This window comes from Calypte anna, chromosome 2 (genome assembly GCF_003957555.1).
Source record: "Calypte anna isolate BGI_N300 chromosome 2, bCalAnn1_v1.p, whole genome shotgun sequence".
Taxonomy (NCBI): Eukaryota; Metazoa; Chordata; class Aves; order Apodiformes; family Trochilidae; genus Calypte; species Calypte anna.
Genome location: NC_044245.1, coordinates 126,310,380 through 126,324,931, shown reverse-complemented (window position 1 = coordinate 126,324,931; position 14,552 = coordinate 126,310,380). Strand labels below are relative to the sequence as shown.

Here is a 14,552-nt window from a genome sequence, read left to right as displayed (position 1 = left end):
TTGCTAGACCATGGCACTGAGTGCCACATCCAGTCTCTTTTTAAATATCTCCAGAGATGGAGAATCCACTACTTTCCTGGGCAGCCCATTCCAATGCTTGATCACCCTCTCCGTAAAGAAATTCTTTCTAATATCCAACCTAAACTTCCCCTGGCACAACTTAAGACTGTGCCCTCTTGTCTTGTTGAAAGTCATCTGGCAAAAGAGACCAACCCCCACCTGGCTACACCCTCCTTTCAGGTAGTTGTAGAGAGTGATGAGGTCTCCCCTGAGCCACCTCTTCTTCAGGCTGAATACCCCCAGCTCCCTCAGCCTCTCCTCACAGGGTCTGTGCTTGAGTCCTTTCACCAGCGTGGTTGCCCTCCTTTGGACCTGCTCCAGGACCAAATTGAAATATTGAAATATTGAATATTGAAAAGCATTCAATATTGAAAGCATTCACTTTTGCTGAGTTACTGTGAGATGATTTAAAGGTGAGATTTGTCCCTATAACATGAGCACCTAAATTTAGTTATGTAGGCATCACTTTCTGACATCTGCTTAGAGAACCCAGGCTTCTTTGACTTTATTGGCAAAGGCTTTTTAATAAAAGCAATTAGGACTGCCTAAGGGTGGGCATCTGGTGTCATCTGAGGCATGCAGGATATCTGAAGCAGCTGCATGGCTGCTGGCATAAATGATACACAGCCTAACTCATGGGAGCTGGAGACCAGTGGAGGTACCTTAGAGCACCTCAGGCACATTAATGCCTTTATTTAGAAAACTAATTCTGCCTCAGAATTCCATTGATACAGTGGGAGCTAAGCTGCTGTTACATGCAGATATCTAAAGGTGACACCTTTCATAATCTTGAGCTCAGTCCTGGTTTATTGAGTATGGAAAGTAACAGCCATTAAGATTGCTCATTTGTAGTGTAAATTCCCTACTTTTAATTACATGTGGTAATGTGCTGGTTGAGTTAAAGTAAAAATAGAGATAGACACAGTGAAGATATTTTATTGAGTATGACTTACATGTTACATTTTGCGTACATTTATAACCTGGGAGTGCAAGGTAAAGGGAGTGGTCATTCAGCATGTAGAGCTTGTCAACCTGTCATGGAGATGTGAGGTTACAACAGCCCCTTGCCTTTCATTCTTGAGCTGGAGGATACAGCTGCTGCTCAGGTTCAGGGGACAACAGCAAGACTTCTTAGGGATAAAAGTATTTTTTGCTTGCAGGCTTATGACTATTTATGCTCTAACAGCAGCTTCACTAATGACTTTTCAGTGAGCTGCCCGTGGTCCAGTGAAAATATTTTTCAGGGTTCCAAGGAAATCAGTTATGAAATATTAAATTTGTGGATTGAAAGCAGCTTAACAGGCAGATGGGTTTTCTCTTGCAAGGGCAGGGACTAGAGGCTGTGAAGAGAGAATGGTACTGCCTTGTCTTGTTGTGGGCAGATTTATTGTATAAGTGAAGTTCTGTATTGAAACAAAAAGTTGTCCGTGTGTTTAGAGAATCTTAGAATCATAATGTCAGGTTGGAAAGGTCCTCAAGAATCATCTGGCCCAGCCCTTCTAATATTATTGTTTATATTATTGTTTATATGATATGTCTCACCACCCCGTAGAGCTGAGACTTAAAACTTTCCAAAGTGGGGAATTTATTCTCCTAATGAGTTTCAGCTTCTCTGAAGTGTAAGACATTTATGAAAATGTGCACTGATGTTCATACCTGTTTCTTCATTAAAAGGAGAGAACAGCAGCATTAAGTGACAACTGTATATTTACGTAAGACTAGAACTTTTCACAAATATTTACTCATACCAATCAAGATGCACCTTTCTGTGCCCAAATATACAGAATAAACAGCTTAATGTAGTTGTCTTATTTCATGGATCATTTCACTGAACCTAGTCACGAGAACAAGAGGTAATTATGTGCAGTTTTCTAAATTGTAAAATGTAAAATCACATCCATAATGATGAACAGGATCACATGATAAATTCCTAGCCCAGCACACCTGTACACTGCTAGATGCATGTTACAGTAATACAAATCAATCCAACATTAACATTACTTGAAACCACAGCTTCTAGTTGTTATTGAGGACCCACCACGAGGCTGAAAGAGAGAATTTATTTGTTAGCATAAATCTGTCATAAAAATCCTAAATAAAAAAGCTATAATGTATATAAAGAACTGTGCATTTATAAATGCAGCTAATACCACTTTCTTTGAAAGCTGAGTGCTTTCAAGGACAAAACCTCTCCAGGCAGGGAAATACTTGAAAGACAGGCAAGCTGAGTGTAACTGGGGGGTTTGTGGCTTTAGCACAAGAATTTGTGTCTCTTTTTTATAACATCCAAAGAAGCAGTAACATTTCATAGGTGTGGTTGTGTAAAAGAGCCCAGATCCCAGATCCCAGACCACATGAATGCTCCATCTTGTTCTGGTACGTGTCAGTATTTAGCTAAACCTTGGGTTGGGCTAATTATTCCAAATTACTGTTTCTAATACAAACTAATAAAGATGCATCATCTTTTTCAGAGAAATATTATTTAAAATAGACATTGCAGGATGAAGCAAATCCTGGTGACATTATTCAAACCTGGTGTTTTTTGCGTAAGTCCAGAAATGAAGACTTTTGGGGCATTTTGCCCCAAAAGTGAGAGAATGGAACAACTTGTAAAATGACATTCCCATAAAAGAAGATTTATTAACACCAGATTATAGACAGGTCTGGAGTGAAATACATTTGTACTTCTCCACAATCCCTGCCCTTTTGAAGCTGAACCTTCTGCAGAGCAAATCCACAAGATTTATGGAGAGAGAAAGGAAAGAAAGGAATTGTGGTTCTATGTGAGATGCCAAGTCCCCTTAGAGATGGGTCTTTCTAAGCTCAGGAGGTTTTGCTCTACACAGTTTGAGGATTAAATTCCATAACGAATCTTGTTTCTGTGAAGTTTTCCATATATCCTTCTATTTATGCCACTTTCATGAAAAAAGATGTTATTACTGAAGAAGGTTTAGAAGATACTAAAGAATCCTACCTCAATTTGGGTTATGAAAACTGAGTAGTCTCTGATATATCCATGGATTAATGAATTCTGGTCAAAAAATGCCAATTTACCAGTTTATTGCGTGGGTTATTGCATCATAAGTATTAAATGGTTTTCCCTGAGCTTTTGTTTTCCTCACCAAAAAGTTCTCTAGTGTCATCAAGGCCAGATCTTATCTAAAGATCAGGTATTCGCAACCGCAACGGTGGTTCAAGGGTTGGACTCGATGATCTCTAAGGTCCCTTCCAACCCAGCCAATTCTATGATTCTATGATTCTATTCACTGAGGATGAACTGGGAGACTGGCCTGAAGCAACTTAGTTGATTAACAGATGTGCAGGTGACTGAAATAGGTTGGGGTTCCTGTTAACTGTTGGTAAACGAATTTCCTTTAGGATAATACTAGAGGTAACACTCTTGAAATCCCATGTCTTTCTGAATTGTTCTTAGCCAGGTAAGTGTATCTTTTTCAATTTGATTAATCAACTGAGTGAAGATTCCTGCACTATAATCTTTGAATGAGCTTCTCATTATGAGTTAAAAAATGTTTCAAGTCGTGGTTATCCAGATGTGTCAAAATCTGTAGATGTGTTTGGATAACTTTGTTTTTAAAATGGAGTCTATGTGTTAGTTGCAGACTGGTTGTGTTTTGTTTTTTTCCTGATTTTACAATGGTATTGCTTTATGGTGCCTAATATTATTTCATAAAGTGTACTGGTACAATGCAGCCATCATTTTTTACTTCATGAACATTTTCAAATAAAAATATGACCTGTAGAGATTAAACATGGGGAGTATGTTCCATTAAAGAAAACTTCAAACATTTGCACAGGTTTCTAAATTACAGATAATCTATACAATTGTAAAAAAAAAATAAAAATGGTGAATTCATTACTTGCCATTGCGCCCCTGGCAAGGAGTGCAGGTTGAGAACTGCTGTTTCCATGGCAACCATCTGCCAGGATAGAGAGCTGCAGCCTGAAATCCTTCTTAGCAGTCAGAGTGCATGCTTTAATGAGCATTTTGAATCCAGTTTCAGACACATCTATATTTAGGCATTTACAAATGATGTTTACGTTTTTTTTAAAATGTTAATTGTGCTTTAGTTGGGAGACAAACCACCTCTGGAACACTCCTGGGTCATAACCAGTCTGTCTCTTTGACACAAAGTTTGGGGAAAGGCTGCATTGTTTCTTACGGCCTAATTTGTTTTACATCCAGCAATTTCCACAGTAAGATACAAGATCTGAGGGGATTTTTGGTTCATTAAGTGCAATCTCCTCATACTGCAGGCATGCATATAATTTTTTGTTCAAAGCAGGCTCATGAGGTCTGAAAATGTAGTCTGGTTTCTTTTAAGGAGAAACACCAAGGATTATTGACTTTTTTTTCCTACTAGGTAGGTCTTCATTAATTTAAATTTAGTGTATACTTAGCCATAGAAGAAACTGGGGTTTCATTGTAGTAGATTTCATAGAATCATAGAATCACAGAATAGGCTGGGTTGGAAGGGACCTCAGAGATCATTGAGTCCAACCCTTGATCAACTACCGCCACAGTCACTAGACTATGGCACTGAGTGCCATATCGGGTCGCTTTTTAAATGTCTCCAGGGACAAAGAGTCCACCACCTCCCCAGGCAGCCCGTTCCAATGTCTGATCACCCTTTCAGTGAAAAAATTCTTTCTAATATTCAATCTGAACTTCCCCCGGCACAATTTAAGACCATGCCCTCTTGTCTTACTGAGAGTTGCCTGGGAAAAGAGACCAACCCCCACCTGGCTCCATCTTCCTTTCAGGTAGTTGTAGAGAGCAATGAGGTCTCCCCTGAGCCTCCTCTTCTTCAGGCTGAACAGCCCCAGCTCCCTCAGCCTCTCCTCATAGGATCTGTGTTCGAGTCCCTTCACCAGCTTGGTTGCCCTCCTTTGGACCTGTTCGAGGACCTCAATATCCTTCTTGAACTGAGGGGCCCAGAACTGAACACAGTACTCAAGGTGTGGCCTTAACCAGGGCTGAGTACAGGGGCAGAATCACCTCCTTGGACCTGCTGGTGACGCTGTTTCTGATACATGCCAGGATGCCATTGGCCTTCTTGGCCACCTGGGCACACTGCTGGCTCATGTTCAGCTTCCTGTCAATCCAGACTCCCAGGTCCCTTTCTGCCTGGCTGCTCTCCAGCCACTCTGTCCCCAGCCTGTAGTGCTGCATGGGGTTGTTGTGGCCAAAGTGCAGGACCCGGCACTTGGCCGTGTTGAAGCTCATCCCATTGGAGTCAGCCCATCTCTCTAGTCTGTCCAGGTCCCTCTGCAGAGCCCTCCTGCCTTCCAGCTGATCAACACTTCTCCCCAGCTTGGTGTCATCAGCAAACTTGCTGATTTGTGTTGCCCATCATGAATATTTTGCTGTCCTCTCTCTGCTAATGTGGAATTGACTCTTGCTTTGCTTCATCCGGCAATGTCTATTTTAACTATGATTTCTCTGAAAAAGTTGATGCATCTTTATTAGTGCATTAGATACTTATGCACTAATTAGTATTAGTGGATTTTGGAATTTGGAATAATTTTTCACCCTGCTTTTTCAAAATAGTTGATTTTAACATAGCAGGAGGCATGTACAGTGAATTGGTTAGTAAATATAAATTATTAGTAATTAAATACTGGTGTCAGTAAATATAATTATGTTGTGGTCTTCATCAGCAAATATTTTTTTTGCCTCTAAATCTAGAACAAGCTCCATTTTACTAATCATAAATATTGTTGTTTATTCTAGATATTTTCTTCAATAATATATGCTTGTGTATGCTAGTATAACTCATTTAAAATAAAGCATTTTGGGTCTTATTCTCCTTTAGGATAGAAAGTCTCACTAAGGATGATGTTATACAGTGGTCTTGCTTATGGAACAGATTAATAGAACAGAACTCTTCACATGCAACAAGCAAAATATTGCAAAAAAATGGTATTTACCAGGGACCAGCATTGTTGTGATGAGCTCTGGAGTTTCCAAGAAGTCCACGTTACTTCTTTGGAATGTCTTGCTGTAATTCATTTGAAGGTGGCTAAATAATTTGAAAAAAACAAACCAAAACAAGAATAGAACAAGGATTTTAAAGGGGTTAGATGTAATACCATAGTATTACATACCATAGTAGACAAATTTTGTGCTGCAAAACAGACAATTATGATAAGGGGAGAGGAGACCAGATAAGCTGTGAAGTGCTCATATGTTATATTAATCACACTGTATCTTCTATATGGTTGCCTGTTATTCTGATTGCTTATCTCTTTGTTGTGACACAGTTCTTGTTCCAAATGAGCTTATGTGTGTTACCAGTGGTTTTGAATCTTTCTGAAAGTAAACATATCTACCATAGAAACTTCTGTCTTCCTGCAGACCAGTTGCTGTATACATATTTAGGATCATAGTGTTTGTCTGTCTTCTATAAGGAGCAAAAATAATTAAGGAAAATATTTTATTCTTAATTTTTTTAGCCATCTGTCTGCTGCAGGTTGTAACTCAGAGCTTCTGATCACTGAAACTTCTATTTTGGGTCCCAAAGAGACATTAGGGGAATCTTCCAGATGGGTATTTTGTGAAGTGGATTTGGGAAGCTGTGGGAGAGCTCCCCATGGTTGCTTGCCATGGTTAAGTGTGTTGCTGGATGGTTTGCCTCCTGTCTCACTCAATGGCTACTTCTGTTTCATCCATTATCATTGAACTGTGGTAATATTGCAGTTGACCCGTTCTTTGTGATCAACTAATATCCATCTAATGCTTTACCTTTCTCTATTCACTTTCTGGCTTTTTTTTTTTTTTTTTTTTTTTTTTTGTTCAAAGTGTCTTGACATTTTTATTTATATGTTTCAGGATATTTTTGTCTTTAGCAATTTTTCTGAAGTATTAGTTGTGATGTATTTTGCAAGAGGTTGATTAGCAGTATTTAATTTGTATTCAGTGCTTCTACACTATTGCTCTCTAACCTTCAAAACTTTCTGATTATAAGAAAAACACCCAAACTCCCCAAACTCACCTGTTCCAGGCATTGCTGTTCTCCCAGAACTCATAAAGAATGAAGCGACTTTCACTTGGATGCTTCTGTGTAGAAACACTAAGAATTGTAGGATAGAACTAATTTAATCAAACATAGCACAGTTATTGGACATATGCAACTTATTCCAAATTGCTTATGAATAAGAACCAAATTAGCTGAGCTTTTTTAAAATCCAGAGTATTATATGGCTTTTTTATTTATTGATATATTATTACACTTATGATGGAGTTTTATTTATAAAACTCATTTTTCTAACTGCTCCAATAATGTCATTTATCTAAAGAAACACTATCAGTAATACAGAAAATTAATCAAATCACTGTGGTACAGAGAAAATCAGCTAATACAGTGTATTGCACACAGACAACAGCTCAAATACATTTATAAAGTAACTTGTGCTCTTTCATGGAAGAATTGCATTGTGAGAAGTCATCCTTTTGAATGAGAGTTGCATCAAAGTGGCATAGTTTAGGTCCTATGAAAGCAAATATTAATGGAGTAGAAAGACAGACAGGCTGATGTCTGCTGCAGATAAACTTTTGAAATAATTTTGCATACTATTTCCTTTTCTTACACTATTCAGCTATTTATCATGTGTAAAAAATTACCCACAGGTTATCTGCTGATTACACATCACTCATCATCCCACTTATTATCTGGATCATTAAAGCTTTTTAGAATGTAGACTACTTATATAGTTGAGTCTTCAAATTGATGTTTAGATCTAGAGCACAAAATAGATATACTTCAGATAGATAGATATAGGAAAAAAAAAGATATATAAAATAAAACAAAAATAGGATATATAGAAAATAAAATAGATATATTTTTCTTGAGTGCCCAAGTGTGAGATTGTGGATCTTACTACTGATGCACTTACAGATTGGTCTCATAGCCTATATTGTAGTAAGAAATAATTTATATAATTTATTTGGTTTCTCCCGTTATATGTGAAAGTACCTTGTAAAATAAATATCAAGAAGCTGGAAAACGTCAATGTCAGAAACACCCACAGTGAAAACCAACCAGTAGGTGGCATTACAGACTTAACGAAAAACTGTAAATTTAGGAAAGGAACTTTGTCATCATAGAAGTTGTATCCGGAATTGACATAAACTCGCTCCCATCAGGTTTGCATCGCTGCAGCGTTCTGCTGGATATTTGTTTTTGGAAGGGTGCTGAGGGGCTTCTCTTTTTTTGTTTGGGTTTTTTGTTTTTTTTTTTTTTTTTTTTTTTTTGTGGGATATTTTTTTCCAGCACAAGAAAGTTTTATTTTCCCTATCAGTCTGCCTTTACTGGTGAACCACTGCAAACAGGTCACTCTTTTCTTCTTCCAGCTTAACTTACTTTTTCTGGCCTGTGTGAACACTACTGATATGATCATAAGTGGGAGGATCTCATAGCAACAAAGCTTATAAACCAGGGACGTGACAGGCAGCCTTTGAAGTTTTGAATCCATAGGAAGATTCTGTATTGTGTATACATTATTAAAAATATTATAAAAATATTTAATTCATAATGATCTGTAGTGTGGACGATCATAGCTTTTTATGTTAAATTAAGAAATTCAGTACAGTGGTGAGTTACTAGAATTTATTCTTAACCCAGTTCTACTGTTTTATTTAATTCTAAAAGAAGGAAAGCAGAAATGCACTCTTCCATTGAAAAAAAAAATTTTTTATTTTTCCCATTAATTATTATATATCAAAATTTTAAAATGACAGCCTAGAAGGCAGATTTTGAAATCTTCCAAGCAGAGAACTGGCAAACAATTAATTTGGTTGCTTGCCAGGTGAGCACAAATGTGTTTTCCAATAAAGAATGTCAATCTGGGAGCTTCCAGAAGTCATTAATTGATCACACACAGAGCTGAGAATCCTTAAAAGATTGTTAGTATATTCTGTGATACCACTTCCCTCTGTGTATATACTTCAGCATCCCTTTCTGATTTTAGTTGTCTTCGAAAATCTTTGTCTTGCACGCCTGCTTTCTAGACAGGAATTATGTTGTTAAAGGTTCTCCCTTCATAAATAATCCAATTCCACTTAAGTTACACAAGAAATTAGACCTTATTCCTTCCTTCAGCTCAGGGAAAATAGCATTACACTTACTGTAAGCAGCCACCCTGAGCAGAAGCAGATTCCACGTACTGCTTCAGAGCAAGCCGGAATCCCTCAAGTTCTTCTTCTATCACAGACATTTGACGTTGGACAATCATTATGTGCTGGCACAAAAACACAACAATATTACTGCCATATCACCCTCTTCATTACTTGTACTTTAAACTCAGAATAGTGTATCATAAACCAATAAAAAACAATAATCAGAAAAAACCCACAGAAGTTCTTTTGAAGTCTGCCCTCTCTGTTTTAGTGCTTGGAGTAGTGAAGGAGTAGAAATGCTCATATGTGGCTTTTGTGAGGCTGAGGAACAGAATAGAAACACCCAAAATAAGAGCCCACCTTAAAGAAAGCAAGAGTTGTCCAAAGACAGATTGAGGGGGTATTTTCAGTAAATAAAGTCAGCATGTTTCCTTGGATGAATCTGTATGCAAGCAGGTGCAAGGTTTGAGATAAGAGCATATTAGAATCATAGAATCATAGAATTGGCTGGGTTGTAAGGGACCTCAGAGAGCATCGAGTCCAACCCTTGAACCACTGTTGCAGTTACCAGACCATGGCACTGAGTGCCACATCCAGTCTCTTTGTAAATATCTCCAGGGACGGAGAATCCACTACTTCCCTGGGCAGCCCATTCCAGTGCCTGACAGCCTGTGCTGGAGGGATGCAGTGTTACATTTGATTGAGGTGCTCTTGTAGTCTTTGACCTTTTAGAGCTGTGACTAACACCTGACTGAAATGCATAAGGTAGCTCATGTTAAATAATGTATAGAGAGTGGTTTTTTTCACTCCACCTTTCTGCAAAAAATGAACAATCTTTATAAACAGGTCTGTGGAACACTTGGAAGTACAGATGACATATTTATCCAACCCAAATTATTCTATGATTCTATGATCCTGAATGATTATGATTGCAACTTGAGCTAAGGTAAGAAGTTTCCATATTGATTCATCCATTGAAGCTTGCCAACTTGACTAATGTAATATTTAAATAAATAACACATGCTTCTTAATCTCTTCTTAAATCTCTTGTATAGCTTTTTTGACTTGTTTCTGCCTTTTTATAGATACTGTTATCTCATGGATTATCTCTCTATTGTAAGCAAGCTGTCTAGCAATATTGCATAAAAAAATCTAATAAAATAAGGTTTTTGATGGATTTTTTTTGTTGTTGTTATTTTTAATGTGTATTTGGCTTCTATTTAATTAGGTTCAAACACCTGATTTAGGGATGCTAATGTTTTTTAAAAATTGAGCTGAATCTTGAGACACAAACATACTTAACAGTAAATTTATTTCTGGTCATGATTTTGGTTTTGTACAGTGTGATAACTGATTATTGCTTAGCACTAAATACTCTTCCATCTTTCCCATTAAGGTTTTCTGTAGTGGCTTTGGGAGGGAGGAGGGGAGACTCTACAATTATGATTCAAAGCATGCATGAAGCATTAGGTGACTGGGAGTAGAGAAGCTACTCCCTCATAAACACTGCTGCCAAACTTGGTAAATCTTATTAATGACAACTTCTCCCTAAGCAAGCTGAGGTTTTGGCTAACTGTACCTGTGGAAAACAGTGCAAAAATTATACAAAAGTTTTGCCCACATATTCTAAGTTTTGTTTTGTTGCCTCTTGCTCAGTGTCTTCTGGTAACTAAAATGGATTCATACCACTGGAAACATTGAAGATGGCGATTTTCTAAATTATTTTTAAATAAAAGAGATCCAATGAGATTGTTGTCTCAATACCTGGCATGTGAAAATCAAGTGTCAAAATCATTATCTTGAAAAGCACTTACAGCTCTTGTGTTTTCTTCCAAAACTTCCTCTTCAAATGGCTCGAGCTTGAGGTCCTTTGAGGCAGTTGAAAAGACAATAGAAATATAAAAGGCAATACTCCAGCTGTAGTCTGCTCTTACCTTTTCAATAATAGCTAGATTCTGTTTTATCTCCAGAAGTTGAAATTAAATCCCTTCTTTGTTTTCTGTAAACCAAACACATGCAGAGTCTTGCATGCTTCAGTGGCTAAATCCACCCTGAGCTGTTCTGCAAAGTTTTATTTATAATGCTGAGCAGGTGATTTTTCATTTGTAATAAATCCACTTGTTCATAAATGTATGCTGGACTTAATTGAGAAAAGACAGATATCTTCTTAAATCCTCACTTGGAATATGGAGATGAACAAGGATGGTAATTTGAAATGAACTATCAGCTACTATTATGCAATCATAAAACTTTACACAGAAGAAACTCCTTGGGGGTGGGTATGGTTGCAAGAGGCTGTTTTCTAGCATTGAAAAAGATGTGTGTGGTCTTCAGATGAGGTTTCTGAACTGCTGTACTTGCTTCTGAGGACAGGCCGGGCAGCAGCACAGATGCATCTGTGAGAGAGCCGTATGCTTGTGTGGCACACAAAGTGGATGTGAACTTTGTGATTTGGTGATTCGTGCAAACATCATCTAGCAGTGCACACCAAATTATCATTTACATGCTAGGCACATGCAGTACCTTCTAACCCAGTGCCATATGGATATTTTGGAAAATACCCACAGGCCAGAAAAAAAGAGAGTTTAGCAGTAAACAGCTGGAGCAAAATGCACTCTGAGTGGTGCTTTGCTTCTCATAGCAATTCTTGTGTAGCAAGGATACTTGCATCTAGGTGAGGACTGATTAACTGTAGGGAGCAGACATTTCACAAGCAAAAGTACTGTACTTGCTGAAAAACCAAGAGGTGTGCAGGAAGAACTCAAACGTCGAGGGGACCTCCACCAGCAGCAGGTGGCAGAGCAAGACAGGAATGAGGTAGCAGTCACACAGTAACTCCTGTGTATCTGAACCTCTCCTGCAGAAGGGTCATAGAAAGGCATGAAATGAGTATGAAACTACACTGGTTTTAATAGCTCATTTGTCACTGCAGAAAGTACAGAAAAAAAACCCAAAAGCAAACCCTGAGGGAAAATGTAAATTCCTGTGGTAGCTCTATACTTTCAGTGCAATTTGTTTCTAGGGAAATGTCTTAAAGAAGATAGGAGTGACTTGCATTGTACTGCAAACCTTCTCTTATGTTAGTAATAAAATAATTTCTTTTTTCCTGTGTATGTAATTGTAGAACTTGAGAAAAAAAAGATGACTTAGAAGACTGATTCATGGTGAAATTCAGCTTTGACAGAAGACAGCAGAAGAGTTAGAAAACACTAAATCAATCATTCAGTTTTCCAGTAGGAACCACTGATTAATAACTTGCTACCCCCCTCAAGAAGTTAAAAATAATCTATGCTAGTTCTTTACTAGTATTATGTCATTAGACAGGGCATGACTAAATAGATGAGGGGAGTCTTACAGACAGCTTGCTATGAGCTCAGAGAATGCAAGCACAGGCACATAGTCCTCATCAGGCATTGTCTGACTCAATATTGTCTGTACTCAGGAGGTCATTCACCTGCTCGCATCTCACACAGACACTGTCCTCAGATGCTAGCACTAGGCTCAAACACTCTGTGCAGCCAGAGGCCTGAACAGCTACATCCATCTTAAGGGGTTCCGTCTGTGTGGACACACCCTTTGCTGTAACAAACATGCCTGTAACATGATGCCTGGAAGGAGAAAAGAATGGATGAATGGGTGGGGGGGCTGCACCCTTCTGCGGAAGCCCCCCCTCCAAGCAGCCTGTCTGCAATGGCCCTGATGCCAATGAACCTGGCTCCTGCAGCAGTTGATGGACAGCAGCCCCTTTGGAACAAAAGGAACTTTGGGGGTATAAGATGGCCACTCTGGCCACCTCGCTTTGTCATCTCTTGACCCATCACCATCTCACATCGGACCCATCTGGGATCAGCGCCATCTTGAAGAAACTCCCTGAGTAGCTGGACTCCTGGTGGTGACTCTCTCTCATTCTTTCTTCCCACTTTCTTGCCCTTTTTCTGTCCCACTTCTCTCCCACTTCTCTCTTCTCTTATCTGGCTCTATCATGTTGCTTGTGTCAATTGTCAAATAAAAGCTTTTGCTTGCATCCAACCCTTCTACAGTTGGGCTTTATCTCGCGGATCCAAACCAAAATGAATTTTAATGTTACCTTGGACCATATTGATAAATTTTATATTCGTAAAATATAAAATATAGGGGATAATTATGGAAGGTTTATGCTCTGTTACTGTTTCTTTTTGGCACTGAGCTCCTTTTCAAACTGAGGTTCTCTGACATTTATCCATAATTTTATAACATCCTTTTTGTAAGTTTATTTACTACGAAACAGTTCTGTTTTCTGTAATGTGTGCATCATTGCTGTGTGCCATGTTTCTTTTTTCAGTAACATTCTTTTCAGTCTGAAACTTCCTTTGGTATCAGTCCATATTGGGAGATAAGTGTGTCAGGCCAATGAGCTCCTGCTTCTAAAGCAAAGCTGGGACTAAAGTTGGACCAAAAGTGAGAGTTACATTTCATGACAGACTTTGACATTTGAAAACCCAATTTATAGCTATTCTGCAAAAATCGGGTTGCTACTAAAATGTCATTAATGTGGCAACTAATATGCAATTGCTTTCCTCATGCAGAAGTGACCTCTGAGATGAAGCTGTTCTGTTCATGCAGATGATTATGCCCTGGCCAGAGGCTTAATGAACTGAACTGACCACAAGGAGCTGCTGAGCATGGCAAGGAATAGAATGAGAAGCTGACAGAAGTTACATACAGTGCCACAGGGAATGGCCAAATTTCACAGCTGGTTAAGGAGAAGCAATGCGAGAGCCCATCTGACCTCAGGGATAACTGAAGGGAGCACCGAGCTCCTTTTCAGGAGCAGAGTCTCTCAAGGCTGGCAGTGCTGGGGGTGACTGAATGAAAAATGCAGCTAGGCAGTAATAAGGCTGAGGCAACAGAAATACCAACTTTTGGTGCCCAAACTGGGACCACAGGGGAAAGATAATTAGGAGAGGCTTGTTCATTTGAGAGGAAGCAACGGCAGAGAAAGGTCAACATGCTTGTCTTGCTGATCCCTTTGCCAGGTTACCACTGTTCATTCTGTCTTCTTCTTAAAGGCTTTCCTTAATTATTTTCTAGGTGTATAATTTGCTACTGAACTCAAACTGGATTAGGGAATGAATAGGAGGAAACACTTGTCTGCCAGGATCCAAGGCCTGAGCCAGTGTTTAGGTAAGGGGCACGGGTCCAGCTGCAGACATTTGATGGATTTGATAGCTTTCAACATTGGAATTCCCACCCTGATCATCTGGAAGGAAAGAACAGGATCAGGTTGTGCATGTTCATGTTTTCTTGAGTGCTGCCTCTCTACCTGTGGGTGTGGGAGAAGACACCCATGCTGGTGTGTGTGTATCCATGTCTTTGG

General features: G+C 38.8%; 1 protein-coding gene across 1 annotated transcript in view; it reads right to left on the bottom strand.

Annotated features, from left to right (window-relative positions):
- Positions 1–2,076: 2,076 nt before the first annotated feature.
- NECAB1 (N-terminal EF-hand calcium binding protein 1) overlaps positions 2,077–14,552 on the bottom strand; it is a 57,261-nt gene continuing 44,785 nt past the window's right edge. Inside the window, exons 9-13 of the mRNA XM_008494737.2 lie at positions 11,011–11,064; positions 9,206–9,318; positions 7,074–7,151; positions 6,010–6,101; positions 2,077–2,105 (exon numbers count right to left, since the gene is read on the bottom strand). Coding sequence (XP_008492959.1) covers positions 2,077–2,105; positions 6,010–6,101; positions 7,074–7,151; positions 9,206–9,318; positions 11,011–11,064 — 366 coding nt within the window. The remainder of the gene's footprint in view (positions 2,106–6,009; positions 6,102–7,073; positions 7,152–9,205; positions 9,319–11,010; positions 11,065–14,552) is intronic.